This window comes from Mus musculus, chromosome 14 (genome assembly GCF_000001635.26).
Source record: "Mus musculus strain C57BL/6J chromosome 14, GRCm38.p6 C57BL/6J".
Lineage (NCBI taxonomy): Eukaryota > Metazoa > Chordata > Mammalia > Rodentia > Muridae > Mus > Mus musculus.
Window position 1 is genome coordinate 63379144 of NC_000080.6, and position 15801 is coordinate 63394944.

General features: G+C 47.7%; 1 protein-coding gene across 1 annotated transcript in view; it reads right to left on the minus strand.

Annotated features, from left to right (window-relative positions):
- Positions 1 to 15801, minus strand: part of Blk (B lymphoid kinase) — a 44351-nt gene that overhangs the window by 6307 nt on the left and 22243 nt on the right. Inside the window, exons 2-9 of the mRNA NM_007549.2 lie at positions 8579 to 8684; positions 7277 to 7328; positions 5696 to 5789; positions 4786 to 4884; positions 3493 to 3596; positions 2041 to 2187; positions 1559 to 1711; positions 480 to 659 (exon numbers count right to left, since the gene is read on the minus strand). Coding sequence (NP_031575.2) covers positions 480 to 659; positions 1559 to 1711; positions 2041 to 2187; positions 3493 to 3596; positions 4786 to 4884; positions 5696 to 5789; positions 7277 to 7328; positions 8579 to 8683 — 934 coding nt within the window. The 5' untranslated portion in view covers position 8684. The remainder of the gene's footprint in view (positions 1 to 479; positions 660 to 1558; positions 1712 to 2040; positions 2188 to 3492; positions 3597 to 4785; positions 4885 to 5695; positions 5790 to 7276; positions 7329 to 8578; positions 8685 to 15801) is intronic.

Genomic DNA, 15801 nt, shown 5'->3' on the forward strand with positions numbered 1-15801 from the left:
GCACTGCAGAGGCCGCCCAGGCCCATTCGCCTTATCAACCCCCACTGTGAAATGTTCACAGGTTTGCAAAAGTTCCCGTCACTGGGAAGAGGTGGAACTGGGATTATTAGATCCACCTTTGGATGCCCAGTCTACAGCTCTTCCTAGTTTGCAAGGCTCTGCCAATCATACTGGGGATCAAAGCATGATGTGTGTATTCCAGAAGCAAAAATGAGGTTCCAGAAACACAGGGCTTGCTCCAAGAGTGGAAAATACAACTCAGAAGCAAAACTGGGGGGTCTCTGGAAGGCTGAGATTCCCCTGAGCTGAGAACACAGCTCTCTAAAATCCATTCTACCTTCTTTCTCAGTCCTCCCTCTCGTAAAACAAAGCTTACAGATCCCCTATAGGAGCCCCTGGGGCCAGGCAAATCCGCCAGCATGCTCCACTCTTGTTTCTGCCCTGTAAGCTCTGTCCCATAGAGAGAGAGAGGACCCCACCTCTGGCCATGTATTCAGTGACGATGTAAATGGGCTCTCTGGTGACCACAGCGTAGAGACGAACCAGCCTCTCATGCTGCAGGGTTTTCATCACGTTGGCCTCGCCCAGGAAAGCTTCCGGTGACATGGTTCCCTCCTTCAGGGTCTTGATGGCCACCTTCATGTTATTTTTGTAATAACCTGAAAGGGCGGGAGAGTGAAGGAGCCATTCAGATGTTGAAGAATGCCCTTGACCACAGATTCAAGCCTCACTCTATCTGGACCCAAGGTTCAAGCTGGAACGTGCAGTTCCTGCGGGCATGATGGGAGTTCATATCTTGTATAAGATGCCAGTTTGTCTCTGAGAACCCCGCAACAGAGCCTCAGGATGTGTTGGGGTTCATGCAGTCTGGGGTGTGGGATGACACCCACTAAAGTGTGTAAGACAATGGCCGGGGCTTGCTCTTCCTATGGGTGCTGAGCCTTGGTGAGGACCAGATCTGCAGCTCCGGATAAAGGTGTGAGGTTCCAGGAGGCATCAGAATGGAAATTTGAGACATGGACCAGAGCAGAACAAGACAAAGGGCCTTATGTTACACCCTATCTGGGTGCTTTAAGTAAGCAGCAGCAGGCAGCAGCTATGACAGAATGGCACGGCCACTGGGGTCAGGACCCCACAGTCACACACCAGTAAATGTGACTTCTGTTTGCAAAGACCCTGGAGCTCCTGGCTCCTGACTCCCAATATCTGATGTATGGCTTGTGTCTGGAGAGCTGGAGTTAAAAGGACCTAGTGAAATGGTCAAGTTCACAGAAGTCAGCCACAAAGACAACATCTGTCTGAGAATGGAAGAGGGACTGGCTTACAAATCGGGAGAGCTGGATTCCAGTCCCTTCCACTACAGGGAAGACAAGATAATGATGTGAATCCCTTGGCATCTGGGCTTTATAAACTCATCTGTGTAGACATATATAGCTCTGCCTCTATGCCTCATAGGCCTCTCAGGAAAGGGGTGTGTGCCTGTATGGAACTGCCTCCCTCCCATGGCCAGGCTCAGAGCAGAGAGGAGAGAGAGGGAATTGGGGATGCCACAACTCACCCATCCAGACTTCGCCAAACTGCCCAGACCCAAGTTTCCGGACCAACTTGAGAGACTGCCTGGGGATTTCCCATTCATCTTGGGCCCAAAGGTTCTTCGGGGCCAGGTTCACACAGGGCAGAGTCAACTTCTGACACAAACCATCCCCTTTCTCTGTTTCAGGGAAGAAAAGAGGGTCCTGGTGGTCCCTAGAGCAGATGTGCCTTAAGAACCACACTGTCCTAGAACTGTGTCTCTTGTCTCCTCACTCCTGCGGTGGCAGGCGGGACTTGATGTCTGGGATCTGCACTCTCTGAGACTGTAGGTCTTTGCGACATTCCGAATAGCCCCACCCCAAGCATTAGGCCTCTGATCTTGAAATCATTAAGCTGCAAGTTGGCAAATCCTTAAGTCTGGTTTGGAGGACAACCCCCCCCCTCCAGTTGACTCATACAGTTTAGGGCCATGTGGTAGAGACCCCAGGGATTCCCAATGCCTCTTACTTGAATAGTGCTGCACCAGGGCCTGGAGGGTGGGAAAGGTGATCCGGGGGGAGATGTAATAGCCTCCATTGTCCAGTGATCGGATCTTATAGTGCTTGACCACCTCCCCCTGGGTGGTGATATCTTTCACGGACAGGGAAAAGGCACCTACAGGGTTAACAGATACATGCAAAGTGAGACACAGTAATGCAAACCCAGGACCATAGTTGGCACTTGTGAGATGTGAAGAAGGTTCCCCATATTCTGGACTCAGTCCTCAGCCATCTCAGCATAAATTCCCTTCCTTTTGTCTTAACCCTGTTCCCTATTGGCTGTCTGACCCAGACTTCCCTCCAAGTCCCTAGACTGCCAGGGAATCAGGAACTCTGGAGCAGACAGGACCGTTTCTCAGCTATCTATAGGTCCTCTCTTGGGGATGCCTAGAATACTCAGAAATGAGAGGTCTCCAGCGGACTTGGAGCTTAAATATCTTTGATTGGAGGGACTCAGGATTTGGGAGACTCAGGGCCTCCAGTGCAAATGTCCTTCCTGGAAGCAAGATGCTCACCAGAGGTCTTTCCAAAGTCACACTGTGCTTTACAGTTTGTGTTGACATTTTTGTATAGACAAGGAAGCAGGTGGCAAGGCACAGAGGAAGAGTTTCCCGCTAAGAAACTTCTTCCTGAGCCTTTATAAAATGCCTCTGTCCAGCCCTGTGGCTGCCACAGAATCTCCCATTTTCAAATTAGTTGTGAAATGGGGCCATTGCATGAAGATTAGGAGAAGAGTTAGCTACAGTAGGCTTAGGGGCACTGAGAAGGAGGCACCCTACCCTTCCTATGAACACGTGTTTGAGGAGCAGTCCCACTCTCCACCACGAGGGGTCAGGCCTGCACACCTTTCTGTATGAGGACCTTGATACTGTTGCACATTGTTTCAGATGCTCTGCAGGCATAGCAGTCCGCATCTTAAGACCTTTTTCCTCTTGTGTCTTTCTTGCTAATCTGTCTCTCACAGTCTACTTGCAAAAGTGCACCAAGAGGCTGCCTTCCTGTCCATCGCACCTTGAGGTTGCCACAGCCCTTGCTCTTTCCTGTGACCTGCCACTTGCTGACTGAGATGCTTTTTAAAGATTCTCCAATCTTGACTCTTTGATTCCAAAATGTGCTGGGGGACTGATGGCTATCTGGTATCTTTCCTTTCTCAGCCCCATCTGCCTCAGTTCACTAGTTTGTGGCCAGTTTGTGGCCACTGTAGCATTTGGGTGTTTCCACGACCCCTGCTATCCAGTAGTGTCAGTCTTGGGACCAGGAGAATACCTGGTGTGGACAGCCTCAAAGCAGCTCCCAGGCAGGGACATGGGACAGAAGCCATGGAACAGGTATCCCTGGCACTCCAGATCAAGGCCTCACTGAGGGCTTCCTAGGACCGTGCACACATGGCAAGTGGGGCCAGCGAGGCTCCTGAACCAACCTTTATTGCTCTCACTCTCTCTGATGAGAAAGGAGCCGGCCTTGTTCATCGGAGCCAGCAACTGCCTCTCAGCATCCTTCCGGCTGATGGTCCTGAAGAACCATCTGGAAAATAGCAAGAGTGGGTGAGCCTCAGAGTTGGTGATACCCCTAAGTCGATCCTGAGATGTCCCTCACATCCTGTTCAGTCAGATGGCCCCTCAGTCCCTGCAACCCCACTTCATCCCATCAACTTCTAGGTTCACATTTTGGATGAATGTGATGAAGCAAGAACATGAGTTAGGTAACCTTCATCACTGCTAGTCTGTGAGATAGCTCCTGATCCTCCACCACCCTTCTCCTGGCATGAGTTTTCAGTTTCCTTGCTGTCTGAGCCAATGATGTCACTGCCAGGGACTTTCTGGGCCTGGATTCCTTCCGATTCACCTCTCTTTAGCATGGGGCTTTTCAACACATGCTGTGGACAGATATAAAATGCTCCTTGCAGGGTTGTATATGTTTGAAGATGTGGTCCCTGGCTAGTGGTGTTCTTGTGGGAGGCTGTGGAACCTTCGAGATATGAGGTCTAGTTGGAAGCCATGGGAGTGGCACTGGAGGTGACAAGCCAGCTCAGCTGCCCTGGTGAAGCTCAAGCTGCTTCCTGGTCCACTGATCTGTGAGAGGTGCCTGGCTGTACATTCCTACCATCATGAACATCGTGAGCAGGGTGTATCTTTCCTTTCATGCTATCATGTACTCTCTCTAACCGTGATCCAAAATGAAGCCTTCCTTAAACTATATAAATTTTAAATAGTGATGAAAGAAATAACTGATACAACATGTTTCTGGGGGAAAACCCATGGTGCGTGGGAAGGGTAAGGAAGCAGGTAACGTCACCACCATGAGGTGGGGCATACTCATGTCTCTGCACTATGTGAAGGAGTAGGGGAATGCCCCCGGTGGAGCTTGCTGGTGTGTGAGAGCTGGTGATGAGAAAGTTGAAGATGCCTCGAGGACTGAGCCTGTCTCTGGCAGTGGTGGGGAATGGTCACAGGACATAGAGCTTTGCTATGGATTCTGGAGGGAACCAGACACTGTGGGCAGTCTCATCTAGAGAAGCTAGGAATCAGTAGCTCTTCTTTCAGAGGGAAGACAGACTCCCTTGGCATCATTCAGAGTGTTAGAAGAGAGCCAGAACTTTCCATTCCTGGCCTCTCACCAACAGCCACTACTAAGCTCACTTTCTGGCCCTGCCGTACCCAGAGCAGTGAGAGCAGCCCTGCCGCCTCTGGCTTGACGAAGTCTATTCACCTACTTTTCTACTTCCAGAGTCTCTACTGGGGCCACAAAGTTGCTGGGCACATAACCTTCTCTTCCTGTGACGAGTGACCTGGCCAACCACCAGTCTCCAGTGCTAGAGGAAGAAGGGGAGACAGAAATATGTCAGAGGCTCACACAAGACACACTGAGCAGCTCTCAGCACCCTACAACAGATCCCAATCTGGTAAGAGACAGTAACACAGAGAGAGACAGACAGACAGCCTGGTGATAAGGAGGTGCCGTGGGAGTGGCCCATCCACTGGGCCATGTGACAGGCAGAAGGGGTCATAGTGCAGAGGAAGGGTAGATTTGCTTGTATAGCCTGACAACCTGATCACCATGCCCTTTACTAAGTGGCCCCTGTCTCAATGGATGGGGCAGGTCCAAAAGTTATGAATGAGTTGGACCTGGCTAAGAAAACAAACCCAGGAGGGGGCTTGACAAGGGAGGAACTGGAAAGCTGTGTAGAATCTAAGATCAGGGCACTCACTTACACGTTCAATTCAAACCCACTGCAGACCTTTAAGAATAAAGTCAGACCTTGGTGTTGCATGGTGTGGGCCTGAAGGGTGGAGGAAGGAAGAAGGGAGAACATAAGCAGACTGGAGGGTGTTCTGAGAAAGAACACAGAGAGTAAGCCAAAGTGGAGTGGCTATGTGGGATCCAGGGAGGTGTCTCGTTAGATTTTAACAGCAGCCAGAAGGCCAGACGTGGAAACCACCTTACCAGAAAGACTTGGAGGGAAGGACAATGACCCATGCCTAAGAGAACCCCGGAACTCAGGAGAGGGAAATGGCAAGAGAGAAGGCCATTTAGGGGTGCCCCAGGGATGGGGTGGGTGAACTAGGGAAGTAGACAATGGGGGGAGGTCCTTGATGACTGGGGACAGGATGCTAGAAATTTACCTCCTCAAGACCTGGAGCTTCTCACCCTTCAGCACCTGAAGGTCCCTGTCATTCACAGCGGCATAGTCAAACAGAGCCACCACAAAACGCTCCTCTGGAAAGAACAAGGAAGAGATGGCTACCACTGGGGTCCACAACTGAAGTAGAGGTCTGGGGGAAACCATCTTCCAGGTCCTAAGAGCGTTAGTGAGAGGAAGCCACATGAGGCTATACTCTCAGCAATGAAGAGGGGATTCTCAGGAAGTGACACCAGACCCACAGCCACTCTAGGAATAGGCCGACCCTCATTGCCTGGCTCATCTTCCTTTCAGAACTAAGGCCTAGACAAAGATTGAGGGTGGGGGAGCAGCTACATGGAGGCAGCCATTGCCAGCCCTTAGAGGGCTGTAGGCCCAAGTCTAAGAGCCAGTAGCTGATCCTGAATCCAACTTGCCTCTGAAGTATCCCCTCAGCATCATTTCCCAGCCTCTATCCCAAAGGTCATGTGACCACTCCAGCCCCGCCCTCTCTATGGCATTGGTACCAGAGCTTCCCAGGGGCACCTCTGGCTTTCAGCACCTGGCCTTCTTGGCTCTGAGACTCCCCTGGAAGGATGTTGACAAGCCGGTGAGGCAGTAGAAGGTGCAGGAGCATGCTGGACACTTTTCAGATGATCATTGTTTGACACCAGGGGTCCCTAATACCTGGCAGAATCTCTTGGAGACTTGTAGCTCACAGATGACCTAACATTGTCATGGATGAGTGGCATGGTCTGAGGCTGGGACCTTCCCTTGGTGGGAGGAGGCTCAGCATGAATGGCGGAGTCCCTCACAGTGTTGAGACTTAAACCCTTGTGCCAAATGCAGTCAGTTATTTCCCTCCCCTGAGCCTCCATTTTAAAGATTGGATACCCCCTGCTAGAAAGTGAAGGGTTACCTATCTGATGGGAAAGATGGTGTCCTTAGCTGGGTAAGGGCTCCCAGATGACAACACCGACAAGTTCTAGCACTTTTCTCATAAAGGTGACAGGCTTAGCTCTCAAGGGACAGGAGAGGTGTATTACCCACTGTGACATCTTACCCAATCTTTGGGATACAGTGGTTTGAGTGCTCTTGCTCCACATTGTCTGTGAGTGAATGAAGGAATGATTTGTATGGATGGGTGATATGGGATGATTTGGTAGCCAGCTCCAAACAAATCCCATCCAGGAAGCCCTCAAAAGCCTGAGTCCCGGCCCAAGAGGAGGCTCATTCATCATGGGACCACCATAGTCCCATCAGAACACTGTGGAGTATGGAATGAAGGAGATGGTACAGATGGCTGGAAGGTTTCCAGGGGCTATGGAAAGAGGGAGTCAAGAAGGTGTCCATCCTCCACATGGTGAGAGGGAAGGACAGAGCAGTCCTGCTGCCCTTGGAGTTTGGGATCTAGAGTCTCCAAGCCAGGCCTTGGGTGCCAGACATGCTCCTGTAACTCCTTTCTTATTCTCCTTCTAAGCTCCCAGCATCCCCCACTGCTTTCCAGCCATACAGGGCCCACCACAACTGCTCTGGTTCTAACACATGATGTCCCTAGACAGGTGCTCTCATGCTCTTTTCTTACCTTCATCTGGGTCCTGGTTAGGAGATGGTGGGGCAAGGTGGTTGAAGACAACCTTGGGCAGAAACACACTGAGTTAGTGAGCAGTCTATAGCAAGGGTAGAACTAGAGGACACTGGAGAGCCAGGAGACTAGATTGCCTGTGGGTACCTACTCTGAGGAAGGAGGGTAGCCACATACAGGGATACTTAGATACATTCTGTATACACTATATCAGCTCCTTGGAGTACCTCTGTCACCCCAGGCCACCTGCCATCCTTGCCCTGACCATGTATGTCCATGCCTAGCTTCAAAGGGAAAAAGCTCTGTCACCTCAGTCAAAATCCTGGCTCTACCATTAAAGAAGAAGTTGTGGACGGGCATTCATTGGCAAAGAAAGATATTGGAAAATTGTGTTTCCCTAAAACTCAATAAATATCCACAGGGTGTCTATCCCATGGGAAGACTCCTGCACATGTGTGCCAGGCCATAACATGAAGATACGCCTGGTATAGTAATAGTCACACATGAAGTGTTTTTTCATCATGACAGTAGCCCTTAAGATCCATGGCAAAACAAAGAAATAATGAGCTGCATCAGTGTGGTTAAATCTCACCAACTGTTATCCCTCTGGAACTGAAGCCCAAGTAACCTTTCCTCTCTGAGTTGCCTGGGTCACAGTATTGTGTTACTGTGGTGAAGGCAGATACAATAAGCTCTTGCTACTGTGTCATGGCCATCCATGATGGGCTGTAACCCAGAACCATGAGCCAAATGGATGAAGAAAGGGCCTTGGGGCAGGAGCTCAGGAGAGGTAACTCTAATTATCTCCGGCAAGTGAAATAGTATGGAATTTCCATCTTTCTAAAGTACGGATGCATCCCACGGCTTTTAAAAAATTAAGCTCTAGGCTTCTGTTTGTTAGTGTGTCACTTTGGGAAAATAACTTGGTCTAAGTTTGAATTTGCCCATCTTCTCGTTCATTCATCCACTCAATAAACATCTCATCGTGTGCAGAGTACTGTATGATGCTTTGATACAGCTAGGATGCTTTGATACAGCTAGAAGAGAGGCCAGGGTTCGTCTAGGAAAGGGAACCAGCAGTCTTGGCTCCCATCAGGCCTCTGTTAGGATCTTGGTGATGCCCACAGTGACAGACAGGGCAGGACATGGGTCCAGGCATGACTCCAATTGCCCCGAACTAATAGATTTGTGACCAGGCAGGGAATGGAACGAAACCGTCATGGAGACATATGAGCCCAAAGCAGCCGCTTCAGGGAGCACCCTGTGACTTAGACCCTGTCCCGGAAGGGGCTGATCACTCACCAGGGGTGGCAGGGGTGGGGGAGCCTTGTCCTGGGTGCGGATCTTCACGGGGCTCCAGCCCTTGCCCTTCTCACTGACCTGCCTCTTGCTGCTCAGCAGCCCCATCCTGTATGCAAGCAGACAGCAAACAATGACAAGAGACCTCAAGACCCTGGGTCCCTGCACCCAACCCCCTTCTGGTTAGAAATATGTGACAGTGCAGCTTCCCATATCAGAGCATGAGAGAAGAGGCTGAAAGAGCTATGCTGGCATCCATCTTTTTCTCAGCGACCCAGAGAGGGAAAATGACTGTGTTTAGGACGCAGACATCACCTGGCATAGGTCTCAGTTTTCAGGGACAGGAGCCTGACCCCATGTCTGGTGGTCTGGGTTTTAGTGTTATGTTGTCAGTGGGCCACTATGTCACTGGGAAGTTCCTCTTCCTCCCTGGTCCCACAGGCTCCTCTGTCAATGGCGAGATTTTGTGTGAGCATGTCTAGTAAGATGCTTTAAAGTCAGAGTTAAATGAATGCTATATGCAGAGGACAAACTGATAGACTCTATGATCAGGTTTGTTCTTTGGTTAAGAATTTTAGAAGATGTGGGAAAGACCCAAATCCAGACAACAAAATAAATACATGTTTCCTTACTGCCTATATTCCATGAGCACTTCAAGAGTAAGTGCATACCCTTGTACAGAAGCAAAGCTTAGCCCCAGTGGTACTTAGGAGCTGGGACAAGGATAGTTCTCGGATGGACACCACGTAGTTGGGTCTCAAGCATGTCCTGACCTCCCCATCTCCCAGACTCAATGATAAGTCAGTGAGCAGCAGGTTCGAGAACCTTCTCTGGACTTGAGCTCTTTTTCGCCTGTCCAGATGACCACACTCATTTTCCATCTAGTCAGCCCCCAAATGTGAACTTCCTGGGAAAACTTACCCAGCTACTTACCCAGCACACTTGAGTATTTAAAGACCCTGACAGGAAGTCTGACTCCTATGGGAAATGACCCCACTCCTTACAGTCCATGAACAACCGACTTTCCAGGGTTTTAGGGAATGCATAAGTTCTCAATGAAGACTGGCTACACCCTAGTCACCCAGAAGGCTGTGTGACAACATTCCCTGTGACTAGGTTTGGCTAACCCTGGAGTCTCAGGGTGGCTGAAGTGAGGGAGTGCAGAAGTCCACCAGAGAAGAGGGAGCACATAGAACCTTGGTATACCATGGGGCGTGGCTTCATCCAGTAGACATTGGCCTCCCTTCCAGGAAAGGATGGGAGGAGAGCACAAATCTGCCTTTGCGTGCATGCACGCGGGCGTTTGAATTTACATGTGTGTGTACATTTTGTGGGTTACCCAAAGGAGGATGTGAGATATTTGTTGATTAGAAATAAATTTGACCTCCATGCAGATTCTCACAAGAGCTGAGAGGTCCCTGTCTGCCCCTGGGGAGGTACTCAAAGCCTGAAACCAACCTCAGCCAAACAGGGGATGTGGTGAAGGCAACAGTTAAAATCAGAGTTGAAGGCCCTTATTGACACCTGCTGTGTGTGTCATGGTTGAAGAGCGCTCGGCACCTCCAGTTTTGATGTTTGTGATATCATCGATGGCTTGGTTGTGATAGTCCTTGCATCTGAAGCAAGAGAGCCAAGGAGGCTTTCAGGTGGCATGGAAGGTGGTAGACAGCAGCTCTGACACTGGGGCCAGCTCACACAGAAAACAGGTGATCCTTGGCAGGACAAGCCTCAAGTCTGGATCGCTGCCTTTTCCCCTACATGGGATGTCACCTGCCTACCAAGCTTTCTAAGCCTCTTCTTTCTCCCCGTTGTTCCAGCCATGGTGGTCAGGGGTTCAGTGATCAGAGCTCAGAGCAACCTGCCTACTGGCTTTGCAACCATGGGCAAATCATTTCATTTCCCTGAGTTTGTCTCCTGGTTGATGGGATGGGATGGGTCCATTCTTAGCATCATAAACAAAACCCTCAGAGAAAGGTGCCCTCGAATATGGTTGAGAAAGCTAAATAATTGACTTCCCATCTTGGATAGGGTCTTAGAGCTCTGAAAAATTTCAATTCTACCTTGTCTATTTGGCTCGTCTCCACAGTCCATTTTCAGCTGGTCACAAATATATTTTAATTACGCTTTCCAGCAACAATTGACTATGTCTACTTGTGTAAAATAGCGAATATGGAGACAATTGTGTGAACACTGCTCCCTGCGCAGAATAGTTGTCCTGACCCTGCTGAGCTCCAGGGTGAGCACCTAGGCTCAGTGCACAGATGTTTGCGCAAGTTGATACATAGAGAGCAGATATTTAGGTTTAAAGTCAAAGGCCAACAACCTGCACATAATTAACAAACATTGCCAAGAGGCCCCCACAATGGGAAGACAAGGAAGAATCAAGGAACAAATGGGACACTAAATAAACATTTTGTTCTGCTTTTGTTTCTTTTATATTTTGGATTAACACAGGTGAGAGCCTGTTTCTGGGTGCGGAGGAACTGGTGAGCAACCTGTGGGATTCATGGTCCTTCCTATTCAGGGGACTTTATCATTTCCAAGGTGGTTCTGAGGTTTATTGGATTTGTCTGTCTTGTCTTTGGGGGATGAGCTTTGGTATATCGAACCTGAAGGTTTGGTAGTGGGCTAAAAGACAATGGCCAGGGAGATCCTTGGACCCAGCAGAGCAGTGAGCATTTGTGTACCTAACCTGGCACTACTAACCTAGAAAGCCATGCTTGTTAATCTAGAAACAGGGGACCCCTGGTTGAAAGCAGGTATCATCGATTAAGTCATTGCTGGGGTATAGTATATGGCTTCAGGTCTGTCTGACTCTGATTCATGCTTTGGAGTAGCAAGGCTTAGGTGCTGTTTGCACGTATCCTGATACTCCACCCACAGAACACTGTTTTGGGGACCACACAGCATAGGGAAGAAGGAAGAAAGGAAGGAAGGAAGGAAGGGAGGGAGGGAAGGAGGGAGGGAGGGAGGGAGGGAGGGAGGGAGGGAGGGAGGAAGAGTACAGGATATAATTGTTTGCCCTTCAGTGAGTTGCTTAGGATTTTAGTGTGTTAATTGAAGTAGTGATTATTTCTGTCCCCAGGGTGTTATAAATTAGTATTATATTGATTGTATTAATATAATTAGTGTTACTCATTACTAGCACATCTTAGAACAGTGCCTAGCTCACCTAAACATCTAATAGGCACTGTGCTGTCAGGCTAGATACCAGAAGAACCAATGGTTACAGTTTCTTCAGTACCATGAGAAGTAAGTGTTACTAGTCCCCTTCTGCAGATGGCAGTTAAGGACATCAGACATCTTTCTACCACCGTGTAGTCAGGGACTAGCAAGCCCAGCCTTCAACACAGTTGCAACTCTGTATCATTCCATCCACACCTGAACTTGAAGCAGCCCCAGCCATGGCTCTCAGAACTCTATAATCTTTTGTTCACTTGGTCTTAAACATTCCAGCTCTAGGAACAAAGTGTTATATCTTACACAGCAGAAGTTCATCAATAATCATCAGATACTTATCTCATGCTGGCTTCTTGCTAGATTTGCCCTTGGGATTCCAACACAATCATACTTAACATATGATTACTATTCCCCTGCCCCAACTCTGACAAGTTCCATGTTCCTTGATTTGTAAACTACAAATCCTATAGAATTTTCTATATTTTGGACTTTGCTTCCTTGTTCATGGACCAAAAGCCACAGGCTCCATTTGATTCAGGTGCATTTTCTCCTGGTACAGATGTTATTTAAGGTGATGTGTGCTGTATAGGAGGCACACCAAAGGAGTGATGCTAAAGTGGGTCAAAGTTCAGGTGGTCTGTCCCACACATCCATCAAAATGTTCTTGCCAACTTTAATCGGATTTTTTTCCTTGACAGATAGAAAAGCTATAAATATGATTTCATCATGCATTTCACACTTGTTAAGTGGGGCCCGAGAGAAGAAAAGTCACCCCAGAAAGACGGTCAATCAATCTAACCATAGGCAAGTATTTTCCTAAGGACATTTGATGAAGGAAAGGTGTTCAGAAAATGAGGGTTTTCCATTAACCTGTATAGTGTGTATCATAATTATTTAAGGGAATACAGTCCAAGTTGTGTGAAATATATTTTAAAGATTGGTCATTTGGAGTTGGAGCTATGACTCAGCTGTTGAAAGCACTGGCTGCTCTTCCAGAGCACTCTGGTTTGATTTCCAGCAACTATATAGCCTCTCATAGCAACCTATAACTCTAGGGTATCCGAGACCCTCACCTGTGGTGCACAGACAGGGCACAAGCAAGCAAACAAACAAACAAATATTTTTTAGAGAGGTGATCACTTCTGATAGTCCCAAGCCATCTCCCATCCAAGGATTCACCATGTGTACTGGCTACTTTTGTGCTAACGTGACACAAGCTAAAGTTATTTAAGAGGAGGGAACTTCAACTATGAAAATATTTTCCTAAGATCAGGCTGTAGGCAAGTGTGTAGGGCATTTTTGCAGTCAGTGATTGGTGGGTGGAGGGTCCACACCATTGTGTGTAGTACCACCTGTGGGCTGTGGTCCTGGGTTCTACACGGAGGTGGGCTGAGCAAACCATGAGGAACAAGCTAATAAATAACTCTCCTCCATGGCCTCTGCATCAGCTCCTGTCTCCAGGTGTAAGTCAACGCCTTCCTCCCAAGCTGCTTTGGTCATGGTGTCTCATCATACAATAGTAACCCTAAGACACCATGTCTGATCCTACTTAGCTCTGGAGTTGTCTATTTTCCCTGCACGAGCAATGGGCTTGTTAGGAAGAAGTGGCTTTGAAACATGTAGCTGAGCAAGTGACGACCCCTGGGCATGTGTGGCTTGGCTGAGGCACAGTGAGTAGGAGGAAGCACTCCTGTGGCTATTTCAGTTTTATAAAACCAGATCTTTCCTGCTATGGAAATGCTCTCACACCCTAATGCGGTAAATCTGGTAGAGAAGATTTTCTGATGATAAATAGTTTGAGGGTTCCGAGCAGAACCTCAGCAGGGAAGGTGACCTTCTTGTGAGGCTGCTCAGAGTACAAGGCATACCCTTTTATGGTGCATCAACTATGTGTCACCCTGAAGCCTTGGAGAAGCCCTACACACACTGGGTTTTACACACACAAATAAAATTCCTTCAGGTGAACCAAAAGTCTTTTTGGAGGGAGATCTCATGGAAATGTATATTTTTAAACTCCCCATTAGTGACCATGGAAACATGTTAATGACCTGCTCTAGTGTCAACATAGAACTTCATGTCTTGCTTTAATGACTCCGGGTTTGTAATGTACTCTTCAGTGTTCAGTTTCTTGTAATTTTTTTTTTTTTGAGACAGAATTTCTCTGTGTAGCCCTGGATGTCCTGGAACTCACACTGCTGCAAACCAGGCTGGCCTTGAACTCAGAGATCCGCCTGCCTCTGCCTCCCGAGTGCTGGGATTAAAGCTGTGCGCTACCTCACCCAGCTCTCTTGTAACTTTTAATTGTTCACTGTGTCGTTAAATCTGGAGTGCATTCCCCCTTAATGGAGCCTGTTCTTTGTGTGGCAAAGGATTCTGAAGCCTGGTTTTGTGCAGTAAGCAGCTGACCCCGAGTCCCATCCTAACAGTTCTTCAACAGGTGAGGTGGGGTCCAGGATCTGTGTTTTAGAATGTGATCGGACGGCATGCACTACATCACCTAGATGGTTTTGTTTGCCTTTGCTTCCAGAGTATGCATTGTAATAGGGACCAGTCATCCCACAGTTCTTTCTTTGAGTTTGCCGTAAACAATGCCAATTATCCTCTTGTCCATAAGTGAAATGCCCTGTTTCTGTCCTCCATACAAATATTTCTTGTATGGTGCTATGTTTCCTGCATAGTTTATTGATAGGGGAAACAATTACTCTGGACCAGCGTGTACCTCTGTGGCACTTTCCAGTTCGCAGGATACTTTCCTGTGCAGTTATCTCATTCCTTCTCGGCTGCTTACCTTTCTCCAATATAAGCATGAAAAGAACAGTCTTGAAAACTGAAAATAAATGGCTGAAAAAATAAGATAGATGTGGATAGTATGGATGGAGTTGGAACTCGTGATCTAAAATATAAATAGAAAACGAAATCAACGCAAAAAACTAATCTTGAGGCAGAAGGATGTCTACTCGCCCCACCCTGATCCAACATCGTTTTAGCAGTCCTAACAATAAAGGAAGAGAGGAGAGCAAGCAGCATAAGGTTGAAAGGGAATAGAGAATATCTTTACTCATGGATAGCTTGGTTCTTTGCATAAAGAGATCCCAAAGAATAACCAAAGGATGTAAGGATCTGGAGAGATGGCTCAGTGGGTGAAGCCCTTACCATCAAGTCTGACAAACTGATTCAGTCCTCAGAACACGGAAGCTGTCCTCTGACCCCCCTCTGAGTGTGTGTGCAATGTGTGTGCACTTGCACACATACACATGCATACACACTAAATAAATGTCAATAAATATAAATATATAAATGTGTAAAATTCTGAAACATCCTCCTGAATCTAACTCATACATATGTTTTTATGCACTTGCAAGGAGCAATTGGGGCTGAAATTTTAAAAAGCTCTCTCTACATTAACACCAAAATATCTATATTTGAGTATAGATCTAATGAAAAGTGTACTGAAAGCATGTGAAGGAAACTATACATCCCTGATAGCAGATCTAAAGAAATGGAGCTCTATTAGGGTTCAGGACCATGAAGACGCAATCGCCTACTGTGGGTTCATGAGCACAGATGAAATGCAACAAGGAGCCCAGGCAGCCAGTTGTTTTGTGACTTAACAAGGTGATTCTCAAGTGTTTACGGAGAGACATGCTCAGAAGAGCCAATACTGTTCTACAGGAAAAGAGCAAAGTTGAGACTCATCCTACCGGAATGTGTACCTTACTCTCAAGACAGGAAGGGGCAGTATGAAAGAACGAGCATAAGAATACCATAAAGAGCCCAGAAGTGCATTTTTGTAACTATGGTCTACCACTCATTGACAAATGACCAAGGCAAGTCACTAGGCCATAGGTTAATCTCTTTAACAGATGTGTGGGATCATTGGGTACCACATGTCAAAGGAAAAACACATCGCATCTTGACAAAAACAACTCCCACAAAAACAACTCAAGCCAGATCATGAAGTGAATCATGATCATGAAACTATACTTATAAAACTCAAAACTGTAAAACTTCTAGAAGACAACATGGGAGAAATCAGGTGGCCTTGG